Raw genomic sequence first — 23,061 nt, 5'->3', positions numbered from 1 at the left:
GTAGCACTCACGTCTGTAGCCATGAAGTGCTTTGAAAGGTTGGTAATGGCTCACATCAACACCATTATCCCAGAAACCCTAGACCCACTCCAATTTGCATACCGCCCAAACAGATCCACAGATGATGCAATCTCTACTGCACTCCACACTGCCCTTTCCCACCTGGACAAAAGGAACACTTATGTGAGAATGCTATTCATTGACTACAGCTCAGCGTTCAACACCATAGTACCCTCAAAGCTCATCACTAAGCTAAGGATCCTGGGACTAAACACCTCCCTCTGCAACTGGATCCTGGACTTCCAGACGGGCAGCCCCCAGGTGGTGAGGGTAGGTAGCAACACATCTGCCACGCTGATCCTCAACACTGGAGCTCCCCAGGGGTGCGTGCTCAGTCCCCTCCTGTACTCCCTGTTTACCCACGACTGCATGGCCACATGACTCCAACACCATCATTAAGTTTGCAGACAACACAACAGTGGTAGGCCTGATCACCGACAACGACGAGACAGCCTATAGGGAGGAAGTCAGAGACAACCTCTCCCTCAACGTAACCAAGACTAAGGAGATTATTATGGACTACAGGAAAAGAAGGAGCGAGCATGCCCCCATTCTCATCGATGGGGCTGTAGTGGAGCAGGTTGAGAACTTCAAGTTCCTTGGTGTCCACATCAACAACAAACTAGAATGGTCCAAACACACCAAGACAATCGTGAAGAGGGCACGACAAAGTCTATTCCCCCTCAGGAAACTAAAAAGATTTGGCATGGGTCCTGAGATCCTCAAAAGGTTCTACAGCTGCAACATCAAGAGCATCCTGATTGGTTGCATCACAGCCTGGTACGGCAATTGCTCGGCCTCTGACCGCAAGCCACTACAGAGGGTAGTGCGTACGGCCCAGTACATCACTGGGGCTAAGCTGCCTGCCATCCAGGACCTCTACACCAGGTGGTGTCAGAGGAAGGCCCTAAAAATTGTCAAAGACCCCAGCGACCCCAGTCATAGACTGTTCTCTCTACTACCGCATGGCAAGCGGTACCGGAGTGCCAAGTCTAGGACAAAAAGGCTTCTCAATAGTTTTTACCCCCAAGCCATAAGACTCCTGAACAGGTAATCAAATGGCTACCTGGACTATTTGCATTGTGTGCCCCCCCCCAACCCCTCTTTTTACGCTGCTGCTACTCTCTGTTTATCATATATGCATAGTCACTTTAACTATACATTCATGTACATACTACCTCAATTGGGCCGACCAACCAGTGCTCCCGCACATTGGCTAACCGGGCTATCTGCATTGTGTCCCACCCACCACCCGCCAACCCCTCTTTTACACTACTGCTACTCTCTGTTCATCATATATGCATAGTCACTTTAACCATATCTACATGTACATACTACCTCAATCAGCCTGACTAACCGGTGTCTGTATGTAGCCTCGCTACTTCTATAGCCTCGCTACTGTATATAGCCTGTCTTTTTACTGTTGTTTTATTTCTTTACCTACCCATTGTTCACCTAATACCTTTTTTGCACTATTGGTTAGAGCCTGTAAGTAAGCATTTCACTGTAAGGTCTACACCTGTTGTATTCAGCGCAAGTGACAAATAAACTGATTGGATTTGATTTGACATGGTAGAGTCTTCTGATGACAATGGTGGGGAATAAACGGTGTCGTTGTCACGGAAGAAGTTGACCGAGTTTTGAAATCAGTGGAATGCCCAGTGGAAGCAGAGAGATGATTGCCAAATGCGGAGAGTTCACAAAGAGAACACAGAAAGAAGGCAGTTGTATAAAATACCTGTCTCCGGATTGCATCATCAAACTAAAGGCAATCATGGCATCCATGACAGAGGTAGGAGCGTTCATCCATGTTTACAGGTAAGAATCTAGCTACACTTTCAGATGTTATACGTTTCTAATTTAGTCAGAAAGTCGTTTTAATTGCAAGTTAAAGCGTACTGTTAGCTAGCTAGCTAAAGTTAGTTGGCTGCCTCGCTATTCGAGATTGTGGTTCATTGTTTAGCGAGCTAGCTAGCTACATGTCTAAACAAAAGACTCCACTATGCAAGTAACCATTTCACTGTACCGTTTACACCTTCTGTATCCTGTTCATGTGACAAATAAACTTAGATTTTATTTGATATAGTGTGTGTTTACCAGAGACGGTAATGGGATGAACAAAATGACCTGCACCAAAGTCAGATTACGATATAGGCCAAGGACAAGATAAAGTTTATTTGTAATACATATTTTTGCTACTACTTTCACAACTTTTAGTCTTGAAATCTTTGGTTGTTTACTACACTGTGAATCCTTAAAGCAATGGGTGGGGCTTTAGAGGGTGTGAACAAAGCTGAATGAGTGTAGACAAAGAAGAGGTCTCCAGTAACTTTCAAAGAATAATGACTTTCTCATTGTTCCTCAACTGCAGTGTATGATATACCATTTTCACAATTTCAAATTTTGCTACATAGGACCGAATCCAGGTAGTGGGTCACGATTCAGGAAACTAGGTGTATGTCACAAGTCACAACTTCACAGGGGAGCCGTTTGAACGTAAAAAATGTTTTGGGTCAAAATGCGTTTTTTGGCAGAAATACCTTCTGGAACATGTGAACTTCCATGTGCCTTAATTACAAACTTGTATGCCATCTGTAAATACGAATACAATTGCTAAATTGCAAGCCTTATTGGTTAAGCCACAGAAAAAGTTGCAACCTTCCCACTAGCCATGATTGATTGAGATAATGAGTGGGCTGGACATGCCGAGAGAGGAGTTCGAATTGGTCTGCCATATTCAAGGCTTCTGTCTATTTGAGCTCGCCAGTCTGTGTTGGTAATCCTGTTGAACACGGCTTTTTAAAAAATGTATTGTGTAGTGGGGCTGCATAATTGTTGCTCTCCACTTTCTGGAGGATCAAGTTTTGAAATCCGTGGAATTACAGTACGATAGCTAAAGAGATGGAGAAAACACCTGTCTCCGGATTACATCTTCAAACTAAGGGCAAACATGGTATGGCATTCCTGACAGGGAGACACATCCATCATGCATGATGATGTATACAGGTAAGATAGTCTAGCGTTAGCTAGCTACATTTTCAGATATTACACATTTTTAATTTTGACAGAAAGTGGTTTCATTTCAAGCTAAAGTGTAGCTGGCTCCCTAGCTGACGTTATTATTTGTTTCCCAGAGCCGTTTGCTTTTCTAGTAAGAGCCTAATGTTAGGCATTGTTGGCACTTTGTTCATGGTTGTTTAACTAGCTAACGTTAGCTGGCTCGCTCGTTAGCTAACGTTAGGTGACATGTGTGATCTTAAACGTTGTTTACCTAGCTTGGTTCATTGTTTACCTAGCTTGCTATATGTCTTAAGCTAAACTGTACTGTTAGTTAGCTAGCTAACGTTAGCAATGCTGGCTCTTTAGCGGAGGTTATTATTCGTTTCCCAGAGCTATTTGCTTTTCTAGTTAGAGCCTAATGTTAGGCATTGTTGTAACTTTGTTCATTGTTGTTTAACTAGCTAACGTTAGCTGGCTGGCTTGTTAGCTAACGTTATGTGACGTGTGTACAACACCCATTGAATATGGCCGGTGTCAGTAAATGTAAAAAAAAAAGAGTAATGAAATTGTTTCCAGCAGAGCTGGTTAGGCTGTTTTCATGTTATCCAGATGTAAACAAATCATCGGTCAGTGTGTCAAGTGTGCGCTCCGAGAGGGAAACAAGATGGGTGGGGCTAAAGCTTAAGAGGGTGTGAACGATGCTGAATGGGTGTAGACAAAGAAGTGCTCTTCACTAGATACCAAAACATTCAAAGGTGATTTTCTCAAAAGTGAGTTTACAAGTTGATCAACTTTCAAAGCATAATTACTTTCCCATTGTTCCTCAAATGCAGTGTATGATATACCATTTTGTAGCTCTTAGTCTTTACTTTTATCAAATGTAAAAAAAACACAATTTCACATTATGCTACATAAGACCGAATCCATGTGGTGAGTCACAAATATTAAAGGGGTGAAATGTAGCTTTGTGCGTGACCCAACCACATTCACAAAGAAATGTGAGTTAAAGATCAGTCATTCTCATTGAAAGCAAGTCTGATAAGAGAGATCCATTCTATGCTTCGTTTTTGTGTATTTTTACTTTCGGTTTGGTACACCAGCTTCAAACAGCTGAAAATATGATATTATTGGCTATTGAAAAGATATTTCACAGCGGTTTAGAGTTGGTACAATGATTCTTTACACTATTCATTGTAAATTGTGTATATGCAGGAATCCCTTGTAAAAGAGGCCTTGGTCTCAAATGGACTCCCTGTTAAAATAAAGGTACAAAAATAAATAGTAACATTGCTTGTTTTGCCACATAAACTGAAATTAGGCGAACATTTTAGAATTTTAGCAACCAGACATTGGCGGAGTGATATCTTCATATTACGCCTTTAAGTTCAGCAATTACTGCTTATAATTATGAGATATATTCAGTAGATTTGCAGGTAGGGCTGGGAAATATATATCATTAATTAGATTCATTTGAATGTGTTTTAGCACAATGTTCCAAATTCCTGTATCGCAAGAATCAAAGTTTTAATTTTTTGTTGTTTTTATGAGCGTTCTGTCTTTTTGGTCTCGTCTCCTTCGCTCCTTCTGTGCTATCTGGACTGTGCACCTTCCCACACTAACACCAAGCCCCTCCCCCTGCCACTCACAACAACAAAGACGAAAGATCTTTCTCTTTGACAACAAGCAGTTTAAACTTCATATTTGCATTTGAAGTTTGGTCCAACAGAATCGGTCATATGGACACAGAAACACTTATTTTACTGTAATAGACGAAAACTTAACCTTTATAACGATACCCTTTTTATGTCTCAACTCCCAAAATGTAAAACAAAGCAGATCCTACTATAGAGCCCCAAAGTGGAGGTGTCATAATACCCATAAAACCTAGCGGTCAAACAGGGAAATTGTTCTAATCGTTTTTCCACCATAATTTTTTCCCACAGGGGATTTTAGAAACACTTCAAATAAGGGCTGTATTTCGTATAGGCTTACCCTGGCGTGACGTTTTGATAAACATATAAATCTCTCGTGGTCTAGGTGACTTTTATCAATATACACTACATGACCAAAAATATGTGGACACCTGCTCGTCGAAAATCTCATTAATATGCATTAATATGGAGTTGGTCCCCCCTTTGCTGCTATAACAGCCTCCACTCTTCTGGGAAGGCTTTCCACTAGATGTTGAATTATTGCTGGTGTTGGGCGATTAAGCCTGGGGCTCGGCATTTCAATTCATCCCAAAGTTGTTTAATGGGGTTGAGGTCAGGGCTCTGTGAAGGCCAGTCAAGTTATTCCACACCGATCTCGACAAACCATTTCTGTATGGACCTCGCTTTGTGCACGGGGGCATTGTCATGCTTAAACAGGAAAGGGCCTTCCCCAAACTGTTGCCACAAAGTTGGAAGCACAGAATCGTCTAGAATGTCATTGTATGCTGTAGTGTTAAGACTTCCTTTCGCTGGAACTAAGGGGCCAAGCCGAACCATGAAAAACAGCCCCAAACCATTATCTATCCTCCACCAAACTTTACAGTTGCCACTATGCATTGGGGCAGGTAACGTTCTCCTGGCATCCGCCAAACCCAGATTCGTCCGTCTGACTACCAGATGGTGAAGCGTGATTCATTTATCAAGACAAAGGGTGGCTACTTTGAAGAATCTCAAATATAAAATAAAACACTTTTTTGGTTACTACATGATTCCATATGTGTTATTTCATAGTTGTGATGTCTTCACTATTATTCTACAATGTAGAACATTGTAAAAATAAAGAAACTCTGGACTGAGTAGGTGTGTCCAACATTTTGACTGGTACTGTATGTAAATGTGATATCATTCAATTTACCACAGGTGGACTCCAATCAAGTTGTAGAAACATCTCTAAGGATGATCAATGGAAACAGGATGCACATGAGCTCAATTTTGAGTCTCATAGCAAAGGGTCTGAATACTTATGTAAATAAGGTATTTCTGTTTTGTATTTTTTTATAAATGTGCAAACATTTCTAGAAACCTGTTTTCGCTTTGTCATTATGGGGCATTGTGTGTAGATTGCTGAGCATTTTTATTTATTTAATCCATTTTATAATAAGGCTGTAAGGTAACAAAATGTGGAAAAAGTCAAGGGGTCTGAATACTTTCCAAAAGCATTGTATACTGTATTTGGCTCTATTTACAGATTTGAAAATGCTAATTAGCATCAAAGTAGACATCATGCAAAACTACAAATCCCTGCAAGCTCCTGCACGTCATCTCTAGCTGACACCTTTGCTAATAGGTATTGTGTCAATTTAAAACTTGCACATGACAGTTCACAGAATTGTCTATTTAAAGAAGTGTAGCCAATGTATTAATTACTACATTTAGGTAACATCAGATAGTTCATCCAGAGATTCTTTGCTTTAGCCTAGATTCTGCAGTCTCGTCCAGATCGTCATGGCATTTGTAGTTATTTATGATAACTACATTAGCAGCTAATTCATTTTGGGGGGCAAAATACAGGCAAATATATTGATAAGTCACCTTGTCCTAGAGAGATTTACACGGTTATCAAAATGTCACGCCAGGTTAAGTCTACACGGAACACAGCCCTTATTTTAAATGTTTCTAAAATCCCTTATGGGAAAAATTAATGGTGGAAAAACGATTAGAACCATTTCCCTGTTTGACCGCTAGGTTTTATGGGTATTATGACTCATACTGTGGTACACTATAACGAGAGTATCAATGAACATGATTGTGGAAAATGTATGCTCACTGCTAGTAGCATTTTAGCCACAGACTGTCATGTGCTAGCTGTTTACTCTGTGTTTTATGAATGCGCAATGAGCATTTAAAGATGCATTTATATCAGGAATTGGAAACTTGTTCTCATTCTGAAAAATAAGCATTATAACCAGGTAGGCAACTTATCTTAACAAAGTGAGCGGGCTATGTTGTTCAAACAGTTGGAGACGGACAGGAGGGTGTACTCATAACAGTTCAACTGTTATACCTTGTTAGCAAGCAAATAGATACAAGTTGACTTTAAATATAAAGATTAGCTGGCTACTCACTAGCACGTGGGCTTGTACTTGAGAGATTGTTTATGATATCTGTGTTAATTTTCTATAATGCCTGCTACAGGAAGTGCATTGTGCATGGTTCTGGTTAGATTTCTAACAGAAATGGCATTTTCATAGACAGACTTGAAAGTTAGATCAGTGATTATTGCAAAAAAGCAGGTTAAACTATTTTGATTAAATAATTAAATTATTAGTGGGTCTTATGGTTGTGGAAAGGATATATTTTAGCCTAGGTATAATTTTACATGCAGTGTACTGACTTAATGTTTTGCGTCAAAGCTTATTTAGAGAAAACGTTACATTTTTTAAAATTCATATCGTGAATCGCCCATAAATTTGACAAAATTGTGAAATTATTTTTAGTCCACATCGCCCAGCCCTATTTGTAGGCATCAGATTCTCTAGGTTAGGTAACCCAGAATACGACACCATTTTTATTTTGTACCTTGTGTCCTTTCTCATGGGCTTTCTGTATAAGATTGTTGACGTCATCGGCATATGCTGTGGCGGGGTCTGGATGGTCTTGTCTATAGTTGCCTCTGTAGAGGTCAGGGCTCAGAGCCTAGGTGAAGGGGTGAAAGAACACAGTTGGAACATATTTCAAAAAAGCACAGCATGTGAAAAGCCATCTGAGCAATCAGTCTAAAGAGCAATGAATTTAGGGATGCTTGGATCTAGCATACAGCAGCATAGTGCTCAGGGGTGAGAGTAGATTTAATTTCTTCCCGGTATTGGAACTCCGACAGTTGAAGTCGGAAGTTTAGCCAAATACATTTAAAGTCAGTTTTTCACAATTCCTGACATTTAATCCCAGTAAAAATTCCCTGTTTTAGGTCAGTTAGGATTCACCACTTTATTTTAAGAACGTGAAATGTCAGAATAATAGTAGAGAGAATGATTTATTTCAGCTTTTATTTCTTTCATCACATTCCCAGTGGGTCAGAAGTTTACTTAAACTCAATTAGTATTTGGTAGCATTGCCTTTAAATTGTTTAACTTGGGTCAAACGTTTCGGGTAGCCTTCCACAAGCTTCCCACAATAAATTGGGTGAATTTTGGCCCATTCCTCCTGACAGAGCTGGTGTAACTGAGTCAGGTTTGTAGGACTCCTTGCTCGCACACGCCTTTTCAGTTCTGCCCACACATTTTCTATGGGATTGAGGTCAGGGCTTTGTGATGGCCACTCCAATACCTTGACTTGGTTGTCCTTAAGCCATTTTGCCACAACTTTGGAAGTGTGCTTGGGGTCATTGTCCATTTGGAAGACCCATTTGCGAACAAGCTTTAACTTCCTGACTGATGTCTTGAGATGTTGCTTCAATATATCCACATCATTTTCCTGCCTCATGATGCCATCTATTTTGTGAAGTGCACCAGTCCCTCCTACAGCAAAGCACCCCCACAACATGATGCTGCCACCCCCGTGCTTCACAGTTGGGATGGTGTTCTTCGGCTTGCAAGCCTCCCCCTTTTTCCTCCTAACATAACGATGGTCATTATGACCAAACAGTTCTATTTTTGTTTCATCAGACCAGAGGACATTTCTCCAAAAAGTACGATCTTCGTCCCCATGTGCAGTTGCAAACCGTAGTCTGGCTTTCTTTTTTATGGTGGTTTTGGAGCCGTGGCTTCTTCCTTGCTGAGCGGCCTTTCAGGTTATGTTGATATAGGACTGGTTTTACTGTGGATATAGATACTTTTGTACCGGTTTCCTCCAGCATCTTCACAAGGTCCTTTGCTGTTGTTCGGGGATTGATTTGCACTTTTCGCACCAAAGTACGTTGATTTCTAGGAGACAGAACGCATCTCCTTCCTGAGCGGTATGACGGCTGCGTGGTTCCATGGTGTTTACTTGCGTACTTTTGTTTGTACAGATGAACGTGGTACCTTCAGGCGTTTGGAAATTGCTCCCAAGGATGAACCAGACTTGTGGAGGTCTACAATTTTTTTTCTGAGGTCTTGGCTGATTTATTTTTGATTTTCCCATGATGTCAAGCAAAGAGGCACTGAGTCTGAAGGTAGGCCTTGAAATACATCCACAGGTACACCTCCAATTGACTCAAATTATGTAAATTAGCCTATCAGAAGCTTCTAAAGCCATGACATTCTTTTCTGGAATTTTCCAAGCTGTTTAAAGACACAGTCAACTTAGTGTATGTAAACTTCTGACCCACTGGAATTGTGATACAGTGAATTATAAGTGAAATAATCTGTCTAAACAATTGTTGGAAAAATTACTTGTGTCATGCACAAAGTAAATGTCCTAACCGACTTGCCAAAACAATAGTTTGTTAACAAGAAATTTATGGAGTGGTTGAAAAACAAGTGTATGTAACCTAAAGTGTAAGTAAACTTATGAACTGTATGTGTGCATGTACAGTTTTTTTTTTTAAAGACATGTCATTTAGCTGTAAAAATGTATAACTATTAATGTGGCATAAACACAACCAGGCATGATGTTTTCATCTAATTGTCAAACAAATCACTTAAAAAAGTAGGCAACCTGCGAACATTCACCACTCTAAAATAATTCCACTATCTAAAACAGTTCACTGTGCACCTGCCATTTGCTGAATGGAAAGAGACACCAAAAAGTGAAATGACATTTGGCGATTGCCATTAGGCACACTTGTAGCCTGAATTGATTGATGCGTCCACTGCTGTGTGCGCCTATGTGCGTCTTGGTGCCAGCCAGTCCTCTCTGTCTTGGCAAAATTGGATTGTTCACCTTGAACCACACCGCATTTTGGAGCGTATACCACCCATTAGGTGGTAATGATAAATGATGGTGTAATAGCCTACAGATTTCTTGCCATCTTTGTTTCAATTCTTGTGATACGCTCATGTTTTACCGGTATGATGTACACCCACAATTTATTTTGCCGGTAAACCCGTACCGGACCGGCTTACTTTCACTCCTGGGTAGGCTATTCAAACATTAGCGTGGTTCCAGATCTGTTTGTGCTATGATGTCAACTCGTGATGGCTCAAACAGAACTGAGACCATACTGTTAAACAAGCAAGCTACAAATTTGAGTTGGTAAGTAATTAAATTAGTACAAACTTGAGATACAGTATGTACATATTCTATCTTGCGGTTGAAAATAAGTGTTGCTCGATGTTCCGGTTCTCAGTTTAGTGAGACGATTTCTCATATCAACCCACATTAATAATCCATATAAAGTGGTGAGACAGGCTGATTTAGTTCACGTAGCATGTAACATTATAGGAGGATATTCTACAACCAGCCACATCAGACTTCATCTATAACATCAAGGGAAACAGGTGACTGATCTTAGGAACACACTATGCCACTTTATCGCTGCATCAAAGAGAAATGGCGCCTTAAAACAGTATGTATCTTATCAGAATAAGAACAGGAACATGACCTGTGGGATTGCTTCCTACTTCACTATGCCTGTTTCACACACTACCCTGTCAAATCCAATGGAGCACGTTGAGTCATGATGTTTTCATTCTGCGGTGGCAGACGGACAGGGATACTCACCACGTGAACAGATTTGCTCTGCTCTGCATTGGCCAGCTGGTGAAATTTATAAGGGCTGATGTTAATGAGCGATGACACATGGCCGTGATATGCACTGCAAATAGAGGAACATGGAAAAATGTGAAAACACTGATGGTGACAGATGAAATACCAGATTCTCAATGAAATCTAGAGTAAATTCGGTTAATGATGTGTTATAAGTGAACATTGATCATAGAATTCTCTAACACATATGCACATTTAGGGCACACAAAAAATCACGTTAGCAGAATAATTAACATTTGGACCAGATGGCATATTATCTAAGACGAGTCTGGGTTAGTTAGTGTTTTTACTGCTCTAGAGAGAACAACTTACAAAGAATTTGCAACTGTGCAAAGTATGCAGATGTTATTATTGGAGAGAGACAACGTTTTAAACTCTGTATTTACACTTCTTCTTTACATTAAGATCAGATCCTGGTTTTAATTTTACCTTCTGTTCTTTTATGTTTTATTCTCCCTATAATATAACAGGTGCAAACTTTTCCCTTGCCGCAAACACAAATGCCTACACCCACAGTGTTGACTTACTTGTCCAACGTTATGACGTCTTTGTGGCCTGTGTACTCCCAGGCCAGTCTGAGCGCCAGGTCGTTGGCTTCAGAGCTGAAGTTCAAAGGGTAAAGTTCACTTCAGTTACACAGTCACCACAGAATACACAGGCTTGGCCCTGGATATCACAGTTAAGAGTTTAAGAGGAACACGAGTTTATATTTAACAGCCCTGCATAAAGGGATAGAATGGCCATCTATTGTTGCAAATTATTGGATAACCATACCATCTTCGCATTACAGAGATTTTTCTGTCATTGTAATATTTGGGCGGGCCACCTAAGCATTTTTTACAAACAATGTAAAAAAAAATATTATAATATTATTTTTTATACATTTTTGGGATGGAAATGTGTTTCAGTGTAAACTTAAACTAAAACCAGATATAAAGTATGTATAAAATATAATAGACCTATATATTTTTTATAATATCATCTTTGAGAACTAACAATCACCAAAATAAAAGCTAGAATTCAAAATTCCCAAAACAATGAATTTAGCAGTTTTGATTTGGTTATTATGCTTGAGCATAAGAACACAGCATTAGCCATAGCAAAATGCATAGAATTGCAGGAAATGTGCTTTAAAATTGCAACATGGGTGGTTCAGTGGTTAAGAGTCTTGGGCCAGTAATGGAAAGGTTGCTGGTTTGAATCACTGAGCCCACTCTGTGAAAAATCGGTCTGTGCCCTCAAGCAAGGCACTAATTGCTCCTGTAAATTGCTCTGGATAAGAGTGTCTGCTAAATGACCAAATGTTTGTTTTTTTTACATTTTCTCTCAGCTCCATGGCAGAATATGTAAAATCTCATGAAATTTGCTTTAAAATAGTCAAATTCTCTCAGCTACATAGATAAATTGTAGAATTGCAGGAAATTGGCTTAAAGGTCCAATGAAGCAGTTTTTAAAAATCTTAATATCAAACTTTTATCTCAATATCAAAAAAATATGCTTGTTTTCAATTCAAGTTTCCAAAAATGTCCAAAAACAGCTTCTTAGCAAAGAGCAATTTCTCAAGCAAGAATTTAGCTGGGAGTGGTCTGTGTGGGGAGGGGAAAACTGAAAACGAGCTGATCTTGGCTGAGAGATTTGGAACACTCTTTCTTATTGGTCTTTTAACTAATTTACCACCTGGTGGTGTCACCAGGCAGGCCAAAACTCCATCCCACCAAAACTGGCTGAAATATCAGGCAGTCTATTCAAACAGCTCTTACACTAAAATGTGTAATTCATAATTTTCTACATTTCACAGTATTAATCCAACCTCATAGTATGGATAATTACTGTACATAAAACACAGGAAAGTCAAATGGGACATTAAAACATAACAGCTTTAGATGCATATAAACCATATAGATGTAAAATAAATCCTAATTTATGTTTACATTGTGGTTTTGTTATAACAAATGACAGATAGAAACATTGTATCATTAGAGCAAAAGCTTTTTTGTACAGCTGGGTACTATTAACACTCACATGCATCTTCTGACCATGTTGCTGGGTTTAACATAATCTTGATACACAAATAGCAGCCTTGTCCACCACAATGTCTAATCTTAAAAACGACTGACAAAATATGCTGTCTGTAATTGATATCACTATGTAGCAATTACATGTGGATATGAGGTAGCAGAGTTCTGGCACTGGTTCTCCATCTAGTGCTTCTTGAGATTTTTGCCAAGTCAAAGCCAGTTTGTGAAAGTTTAGCAAGCAAAACCAAATTTTCACTAGGGATATGTGCTTAGATTCATTCAATCAATAAAGCAATATTTACTGTGTAGAAGTAAAAGAAACTCAACTGGATACCAATGACTCATTCACGTGCTCGTCAAAACTCTGGAGAAACTGACATTTCCGACTTGCTAACTGGTTGAACGTTGTATAACTACAAACAGTTAGCAAACCAGACATGTACGAGTTTCCTAGTTCAGACTAGCACATGAACGCGGCATTATTCAAACATGGTTTTGCCTTGGAGCAAAAAGAGTGTTGTTTAACCTAAAATCAGAAAACATCAAAGTATCAGTTTCAAAGTTTTTCTTTTTTACTCTGTACTTTGTTATGAATACAGGTCAAAGGTCTTTTTTGTGTTGCAGAATAACAGGTTGTCCCTACCTGTCACGTGTAAGGACCCGGTGTCTAGACCAGTTCTGAGAGGTGTCCTTAACATTGCACGTGTGTACATTCCAAAGCCCATAGCTGGGACTTGACACTGTTCCAGACCTCATAGAAGATCTGCACGGGTTGGCTTCTCTATCCTTTTCCCTTTCTCTGTGATGTTCAGTCCTGCTAAACTCTGTCTTTCAGTCTGTCTGTATGTCTGTCTCTATCTATCTGCCTGTTTACACACACATGTTACTGTAACTTTGGACAGAGTTTGAGAAACCTTGATTTTTGTAATGGTAATGCCATATTTCAAAATGCCAGTGAGTGTTTGCAAATTCTTTTATCTTTGGCTCAGTGCTTATCTGTTATTGAGCTGAGCTCTTGATGCAAAAAATGGTAATTGTTCACAAGAAGTAGATACAATGTTTGTGTTCACAAACCACCCTCATGCTATCATTTTGACCCCAGAGGCATTTTGTTATCATAGCTGAATGGTGGTTTATTAAACTGCTCCAATGTTTCATGACTTTGTCAATCAACTTGTTCTTCATAAATCAAAATAATTGTTTAGTGTTTCTGTACCAATATTTTTATTTAATGTAACTAGGCAAGTCAAATAAGAACAAATACTTATTTACAATGACGGTCTACCCCAGCCGGGACGACGCTGGGCCAATTCTGCGCCGCCCTATGGGACTCCCAATCACGGCTGATTGTGATACAGCCTGGAATTGAACCAGGGTCTGTAGTGACACCTCTTGCAGTGCCTTGAACCACTGCGCCACTCGGGAGCCCAATATGGACTTTTTAAAAAGTCCTTTGGGGTCATTTTGACCGCAGCCAAAAACACCTAATTCCACTTTAGTCATTTGATAGATAGGACCTTTATTTGAATATAGGTTTCTCTGGAGACATAATAATAAGTTATCCATACCACCAGAGGGTGGAGGGGGATCTATATCAGTGATTATGACCAGATAGAAAGATCACCTGCAGAGATATACAGTGCTTTCAGAAAGTATTCATATACCTTGACTTATTCCACATTTTGCTGTGTTACAGCTTGAATTCCAAATATATTACATAGATTTCCTTTCCCTAACCCATCTACAGACAATACCACATAATTACAAAGTGAAAACATGTTTTTAGAAATTGTTGCCATTATTATTTTCTAAATTCTTCAAGCTCTGTCAAATTAGTTGTTAATCATTGACAACCATTTTCAGGTTGTAGATTTAAGTAAAACCTGTAACTCGGCCACTCCGGAACATTCACTGTCTTCTTGGTAAGCAACTCCAGTATAGATTTGGCCTTGTGTTTTATTTATTGTCCTGCTGAAAGGTGAATTCATCTCCCAGTGACTGGTGGAAAGCAGACTGAACCAGGTTTTCCTCTAGGATTTTGCCTGTGCTTAGCTCCATTCCGTTTATTTTTTTATCCTAACCCCCCCCCCCCCCCAATCATTAACAAGCATAGACATAACATGATGCAGCAAACACTATGCTTGAAAATATGAAGAGTAGTACTCAGTGATGTGTTGTGTTGGATTTGCTCTGAAGATAACACTTTGTATTCAGGAAATAAAGTTAATTTCTTTGCCACATTTTTTGCCGTTTTACTTTAGTGACTTATTACAAGAAGGAGGCATGTTTGGGAATATTTTTATTCTGTACAGGCTTCCTTCTTTTAACTTTGTCAATTAGTTAGTATTGTGGAGTATCTACAATGTTGTTGATCCATCCTAAGTTTTCTCCTATCACAACCATTTAACCTTGTAACTATTTTAAAGTCACCATTTGCCTCATTTTGAAATCCCTGAGCGGTTTCCTTCCTCTCCGGCAAATGGGGTAGGAAGGACGCCTGTATCTTTATAGTGACTAAGTGTATTGATACACCATCCAAAGTGTAATTAATAACTTCACCATGCTCAAAGGGATATTCAATGTCTGCTTTTTTCATTTTTACCCATCTGCTGTACCAATAGGTGCCCTTCTTTGCGAGGCATTGGAAAATCTCTCTGGTCTTTGTGGTTTAATCTGTGTTTGAAATTAATTGCTCGACTGAGGGATTATACAGATAATTGTATGTGTGGGGTACAGAGGTGAGGTAGTCATCCAAAAATCCTGTTAAACAATATTATTGCACACAGAGTGAGTTCATGCAACTTATTATGTGACTTGTTAAGCAAATGTTTACCCCTGAACTTATTTAGGCTTGCCATAATGAAGGGGTTAAATACTTATTGACTTTTCAATTTTAATGAATTTAGAAAAATTTGGAAAAACATAGTTTCACTTTGACATGATGGGGTATTGTGTGTAGGCTAGTGACAAACAAATCCATTTTAATCCATTTTAAATTCAGGCTGTAACACAACAATTGGAAAAGGGCAAGGGTTGTTAATAGTCTTTTTTTAAATTTAATTTAACTAGGCAAGTCAGTTAAGAACAAATTCTTATTTACAATGACTGCCTACACCGGCCCAATTGTGTGCCACCCTATGGGACTCCCAATCACGGCCGGTTGTGATACAGCCTGGATTCAAACCAGGGTGTCTGTAGTGACACCTCAAGCACTAAGATGCAGTGCCTTAGACCGCTGCGACACTCAGGAGCACTTTCTGAAGGCACTGGTTAAAATCATCGACTGAAATGACCATGTACATACCCTGAGTTGACAAAGTAGCAGACAGAGAGCTTTTCAGGTAGAGTAGCCTGCAGCCTCTGGGCGTACTGGACAAGGTTATCATGCAGGAAGCGTGAGTTAGTATTCAGTAGCTCCATCTGTTCAGCCCCAGCCTTCACCACCATTGGGTGACTGTGACCCACTGGGGAGTCAAGCACACAACCATAGAATTGGTGTTCAAGTTAATGACAATCATACAATTGGAATCAGTCCAATTTTTTGTATCATTCTGCTGGGCTGCAGAAGTGTTGGCTTCCTGATATTAGGTAGTGATGAGGGAAAGGGGTAATACTTTACAAAATGTCATTGTGTTGCTCTTGCATGGAAATACAGTACCAGTCAAAAGTTTGGACATACCTACTCAATCAAGGGCTTTTCTTTATTTTTACTATTTTCTACATTGTAGAATAGTAGTGAAGACATCAAAACTATTAAATAACACATATAGAATCATGTAGTAAACAAAAAAGTATTAAACAAATCAAAATATATTTTATATTTGAGATTCTTCAAAGTAGCCACCCTTTTCCTTGATGACAGCTTTCCACACTTGGCATTCTCTCAACCAGCTTCATGAGGTAGTCACCTGGAAGGCATTTCAATTAACAGGTGTGCCTTATTAAAAGTACATTTGTGGAATTTCTTTCCTTAATGCTTTTGAGCCAATCAGTTGTGTTGTGACAAGGTAGGGTTGGCATATAGAAGATAGCCCTATTTGGTAAAAGAACAAGTCCATATTATAGCGCTTGATGGTTTTTGCAACTGCACTTAACGAAACTTTCATAGTTCTTGACATTTTCCGTATTGACTGACCTTCATGTTTTCAAGTAATGATGGGACTGTCGTTTCTCTTTGCTTATTTGAACTCTTTGCCTATTTTGATTTCTTTAAAACTTTTTTGGTTACTACATGATTCCATATGTGTTATTTAATAGTTTTGATGTCTTCACTATTATTCTACAATGTAGAAAATAGTAAAAATAAAGACAAATCCTGGAATGAGTAGGTGTGTCCAAACTTTTGACTGGTACTGTACATGAATTTCTATTGGGTTTAATCACTCAAAAGCTAGCAAACTTAGTGTGCAATACATCTGTCAGTTTCTCCATCAGATCCTGTGACCATATCATGTTCTACACTAAAATCACTGCGGTGAGTGTGTGATGTCACTGTCTATGTAAGTGAATAATGTGTTTGTGCCAGCGCTCACCATGTGCAACGTTGTTGATGCAGTCCAAGTATCGCACACCATTCTCGTCATACATGTACTGGCCTTTGGCTCGCACAATCTTGATGGGATCGTGGCTGAAGAACACCTTACATGATGGACTGAAAGAGAACTGAGTCTTAATATATTGATACTGTGGCAATTGGTGGTCATGGTGGTCATTGTGGTTCTTGGTTGCAGGGAAATGTGCACTCACTACCTCCTGTGCCATAAAGGGCAAGAAATCTAGGCATAACTAGAAATAAGTGTACTTACATATAGGAGGCAAATATACTAAGACTGACTTGTTGTCTTTAACAAAAAGAACCTTCTTTATTCGAAATGCAATTCAGTAAAATGAATAAGGTTACTTATGTTGGTCTCAAAATAATGCATAGCCAACCACTATCCTTAGGCTTCCCTGTCAGCTTATATAATAAAAGAGCATCATTACCGTTGCTAATAGCGCGCATAAAGTCACGATAACCTATACCTTTTAAGTAAAATATAATTGTTGTGTAGAAAAGAAGGGAACTTAAAAAAGTATCCTATTTCAGTTAGACCATGTTCTTTCACTTCTGGTTTGAGACAAGAGATGACACGTATCTCAAGTTATTGTGTGGCATGTCGGTAACGTTAACTCTCGATTTGAGAAAGGACTCAACGTTCTCTGTCAGGCATTACTTATGGCATACACATTCGATAAAAAGTACATGCATTATTTGAATGTTCCCGAAATAGAAAGTACCTGTGATATAGCTTTATTGTAATTACATTTAAAATACTTTCTTATAGTCTCAGCAACCAGTGCAGAATTTGGAAGACATTTCAGTATTAAACACAGTAGCCTACAGGCTATAAAAAAAATCGATGTCTTACCCAATGTGCTTTTTCCGAAGATCAATGGTCTTCTCCTTAGGAAACATTTCTGCTGTCATCCTGACGTTCTTTCATTCAGAGATAATGAACAGTTGTCCCTCATTTATCTCCGTTTTGTCAGTCCAGAAATTGCGTTGCAACGGACCCGCGCAGGCACACGCACGCACACGGATTTGCAGCCCAATACTGCCCTCTAGACACATTTTCATTTCTGCTGTGAAAACGACAATGCAAGGACACTGACCGCAAGTCACAGCTGGTGACGCATGATTTGCCTATAACTCTTGAAAAAGTACTGAATTACAACACGAAACCTATTCGTGCAGTAGTGACTATGAAAAAACGTGTAGGGATTGTGTAGTGAATGTGTAGTTGATGCACTACTCAAGATACACAAGTAGAGTTTGGTAGTGTTCAATAGGAAAACAGAAGTTTTAATATTCAGGTAGAGATTTTTACTACTTGATGTCGGTAGTAAATAAGTAGTCAAAACATTACAGCTTTACTACACAGGCTTTTCAATAGTAATCAGGTAGAGTTTGTAATACTTGATATTGATCATAAATAAGTAGTCACAACACTACAGCCAGACTACATCGGCTTTTCCTGACCTCAGAAGAAGACAAAACAGGATTGTTGGTTGCTGTTTGCTAGTCCCATTGAAATGTAGCTATGTAGCCTCTGTTTCGTCATTCTAGCTCATGAGTATGTGTGTTTGAATGCAAATGTACAGTATGTTCATATTCATATACTTACCCATTCTACTTACCTCTTTTGACCTGTTGCCAAGGATGCCATCGATATAAGAACACTGAAGGCCATCGTTGGTAAGATTAACATTGTTTATCAAAGATTTTTCTGTGTTGTATTATGTGCAGTGGCAACCCGTCATTCCGGGCAGAGCCCCACCTGTTTAGCTGTTTAGCTGTTTTGCATGTTATTTTGTCATTAATACGTGACACATATCAGTTTGCAAAATGTTTTAAAAAATATATATAAAAAATAAAGCCACATAAAAACTTGGTCTCTATTTTGCTTTCTTGAGTAAGGCAGCTCCAAAATGCAGGTGTTTCAGCCTAGCTCAGTGCTTTCTGTGGTGGGGCAGCCAGCGGAAAATACGCAGCGTAGGGGTTGGTAATGTTCTCTAGTTGCGCCATGATTGGCTCAGTGTTCTGTCACTCATGGGGACACTACGTCGCCGCAAAATCTACGGGTAGAGTTCGCAAATTCAAGACCCTTGGGTGCTGCCATAGAGTTACATTAGAAGGGCCCATCCAAGAAGGTTCAAGGTCATTGGCCACAGATAAAACAACATCAAATCACATTATATCTACCGTAGCTTTGATTGGACTGATCGTGTCAACATCATACTTTCAAAATCTTAGCTAGCAAGCCAGTGTAACCGATGTGAAATGGCTAGCTAGTTAGAGGTGGTGCGCGCTAATAGCGTTTCAATCGGAGACGTCACTCGCTCTGAGACCTGAAGTAGTTGTTCCCCTTGTTCTGCAAGGGCCGTGGCTTTTGTGGCGCGATGGGTAACGATGGTTCGTGGGTGACTGTTGTTGATCTGTGCAGAGGGTCCCTGGTTCGGGGATGGACGAAAGTTAAACTGTTACACTAGCAGTCATCATCATGAGTCAAGTCGACAATCTACTGGAAAATCGTTTTCAATCCTTGTCATATGAAGAGAAATTATAGATAAAATGTATCGGTGCTCATCGGTCATTGGACATAAACATTACCCAACAAGTTGGAAATCGCAAATTCAACAGTGGAAGGAACAGTTTGGAAGGAAACAGTGACTAACTGCAAGCATTGCAAAGCAATCACTAGCCTGCTAGTGAGTGGGTGTTGGGTGTTTGGTCCAAGTCTGGGTTTAAGGGTCTCTTTTTTAAGCTTAAAAGGAAAACTTACGACATTGGCCATGCTGTCATTCAAGTATCCGTTCTGCCGCGCTCAAAACAACTGGAAACTCGGAACTGGAAAATCTCAGACTTCAGTGAGTTCAAGACAATTGGGCACTCTGGGAAAAAAAGAGCTCCGACTGGGAGAATACGTTTTGAACAGTTATCCAACTCGGAATTGCAATTCGGGAACTCGGGCCTCTTTCTAGAGCGCCGACCTGAAGATCACTGACATCATCATGATTCGACCTTGTTTTTCGGACTTCCCAGTTGTCTTGAAAGCACTATAAATCTAGAGAATGCCAGACTTTGATGACAAAATTTGCCCACGAAGGATCGCCGCACCACCTTCCTGTTTAAGTGAGCACAGCACAACAAGGTGAGTCCAAAAATGTCTTGTATGCTGCTGCATAAATTATGTAATATGCCAGGGAGATATGTATACTGTAGCTAAGAAAATAATACTAAGTGTATGTTGTGTTAGCTGTTAGTAGCACATGTGCCTCACCCTAATCATTTGGTCCTTTTTCGTTGTTTGGAATGAATAAATCTGCTAACTTCTGACATGTTTTACCGAAGCCTGAAAGACAGGCGATGGGTTACGAAAATAGCTCTAGTTACAGATTGGTAGCCCCGATTTGAAATCCGACTTCGTACTTGAAAAGCAGACAAGTAGGGGAAGATTTTATGTAGCAGACATTTTTTTCTGTAAAATGTTGCGAAAGGTGTCAAAACGGCAGTTGTTTGGGAAAGTTTGAAAAACACATGGTAGTGCATTTAGAAAAACTTCTGTAACGTAAGTTCCATACTGAATAAACTGTTTACGCATTTGACAAGCAGAAGTAGAGGAAGGATTTAACTTCTTATGGCTGGGGGCAGTATTGAGTAGCTTGGATGAATAAGGTGCCCAGAGTAAACTGCCTCCTACTCAGGCCCAGTTGCTAATATATTTATGTTATTAGTAGATTTGGATAGAAAACACTCTGAAGTTTCTAAAACTGTTTGAATGATGTCTGTGAGTATAACATAACTCATATGGCAGGCAAAAACCTGAGAAACAATCCAACCAGGAAGTGGAAAATCTGAGTTTTGTAGGTTTGCCTATCCAATATACAGTGTCTATGGGGTCATATTGCACTTCCTAAGGCTTCCACTAGATGTCAACAGTCTTTAGAACCTTGTTTGAGGATTCTACTGTGAAGTGGGGTCTAATGAGAGCTGAATGATTCAGGGCTCTGCCAGAGTGGCATGAGCTGATCACGCGCGCTCACGTGAGAGTTAGCTCTGTTCCATTGCTTTTCTACAGACAAAGGAATTCTCCGGTTGAAACATTATTGAAGATTTATGATAAAAACATCCTAAAGATTGATTCTATACTTCGTTTGACATGTTTCTACGAACTGTAATATGACTTTTCGTCTGAACTTTCGCCTGGACTTGCCCGAGCGTCGTGAGTTTGGATTGTGTACTAAACGCGCAAACAAAAAGGAGGTATTTGGACATAAATTATGGACTTTATCGAACAAATCAAACATTTATTGTGGAACTGGGATTCCTGGGAGTGCATTCTGATGAAGATCAGAAAGTGAATATTTATAATGCTATTTCTGACTTCTGTTGACTCCACAACATGGCGGATATCTGTATGGCTTGATTTGTTGTCTGAGCGCTGTACTCAGATTATTGCATGGTGTGCTTTTTCCGTGAAGTTTTTTTTAAATCTGACACAGCGGTTGCATTAAAAGGACTGTAAATTAAGACTGTAAAAGGTTATTTGAAAGACTGCATTTATTTGGCTCCAACAGTACAGTCATATGAAATGGTTTTGAAATAATGTGTGCAGAAGTATCCATAATCTGATAGCAAATTGTATTCATTTGCAAACTTGTAAAAAATGAGTGATACAAATGCAGAATAGAAAAAAAACACATAACAGAAATGAAATGTAAGTTATTCAAAAGCTGTGAGATGGACTTAGCTATTGCATTTACGTTTTAGAATACTTAGATCACTATGTTCAATTGAAGTTGTATCTTTATTTTTCCAGCTTCTATTAAGTTGCATTACTGCACTGAGGGAAATAGGCTATAGTGTAAGGAGGATGTTAAAAGAAATGTCAGTATATATGTCAGAGAAAATGGCTCTGGTATATTTGCCACTAAATAAATAAAAAAGTGGTGTTGAAAAGTGGGTGTCTGGTACTTGGTGGGTTAAAGAAGTGTGTATCAACTATGTGGGGACCACCCACTACCAGCCTTTAAATGTAAGTGTGTAACTTCATAATATATAATTGAACAAAGATGAATCAGCTGCACGTTAACTGAAGACACAGCACCATCGTAGTACAAAATCTTACGAAGGTTCTAAATAAAAGACAGACCAAATCATAGACACATTATATGTTTTCTATCACACCACTAACAACTTAAGAGCAAATGATTTGTGGACAGCAATTGAGGCTACAATAAATCAATTCAAATCAAGCCTTAAAATATGGATAACAAGAAAGTCTATATTTACAAGTTTGTAACTAAAAATGTAACTTGTCAATCAAAACATTTGTATTTTTTCTAAGCCAGTGTAGTGGTACTTTTCATGGGAATTGACTAACATATTGTCCTGATAATAATTGTCTGTAACTGTTATTAATCTGCATTCTGATGCTGCACATATCAACCAAAGTATAAATTGCACTTTTGTCAAATAAGCAGATATTAAACTCCACATTTATAATTCACTATACATACTACATTCAAACTACATTCAATGCAAAGAGAGAAATAGAGAAAGAACAATATTATCATATTTATGCTGCTTGTCAGGGACAGACAACATTTTAGCCAAGCCCATCAACACTTTCTTGTTTTATGAATACAATTTCATGCCAAGGTAAGGCCTGCAAAATTGGGAGTGAACTAGCATTGTAAATACCTGACCAATACATCAATTTGATGATAATGACAACAAACTTCCTTCACATCTAATGTACTTGTGTGACATCTCAATGACAATGCACCACTATGATAGACAAAAGCTGAAAAAAACGCTATCA

At 39.1% G+C, this 23,061-nt stretch overlaps 1 protein-coding gene across 5 annotated transcripts in view; it reads right to left on the bottom strand.

The window, feature by feature from the left end:
* The window catches only part of etnppl (ethanolamine-phosphate phospho-lyase), a 34,802-nt gene extending 15,755 nt beyond the window's left edge, over positions 1–19,047 (bottom strand). Inside the window, exons 1-6 of one of the 5 annotated variants that reach the window (XM_038975472.1) lie at positions 18,106–19,047; positions 17,230–17,348; positions 16,002–16,161; positions 11,207–11,281; positions 10,635–10,728; positions 7,572–7,688 (exon numbers count right to left, since the gene is read on the bottom strand). In XM_038975472.1, coding sequence (XP_038831400.1) covers positions 7,572–7,688; positions 10,635–10,728; positions 11,207–11,281; positions 16,002–16,161; positions 17,230–17,348; positions 18,106–18,164 — 624 coding nt within the window. In that variant the 5' untranslated portion in view covers positions 18,165–19,047. The remainder of the gene's footprint in view (positions 1–7,571; positions 7,689–10,634; positions 10,729–11,206; positions 11,282–16,001; positions 16,162–17,229; positions 17,349–18,105) is intronic. The other 4 variants (XM_038975471.1, XM_038975469.1, XM_038975468.1 and 1 more) reach the window with 4 other exon arrangements.
* Positions 19,048–23,061: the final 4,014 nt, after the last annotated feature.

The sequence above is a fragment of the Salvelinus namaycush genome, chromosome 36, assembly GCF_016432855.1.
Source record: "Salvelinus namaycush isolate Seneca chromosome 36, SaNama_1.0, whole genome shotgun sequence".
In the NCBI taxonomy this organism is placed as follows: domain Eukaryota; kingdom Metazoa; phylum Chordata; class Actinopteri; order Salmoniformes; family Salmonidae; genus Salvelinus; species Salvelinus namaycush.
This window is presented reverse-complemented; position numbering and strand designations above follow the sequence as displayed.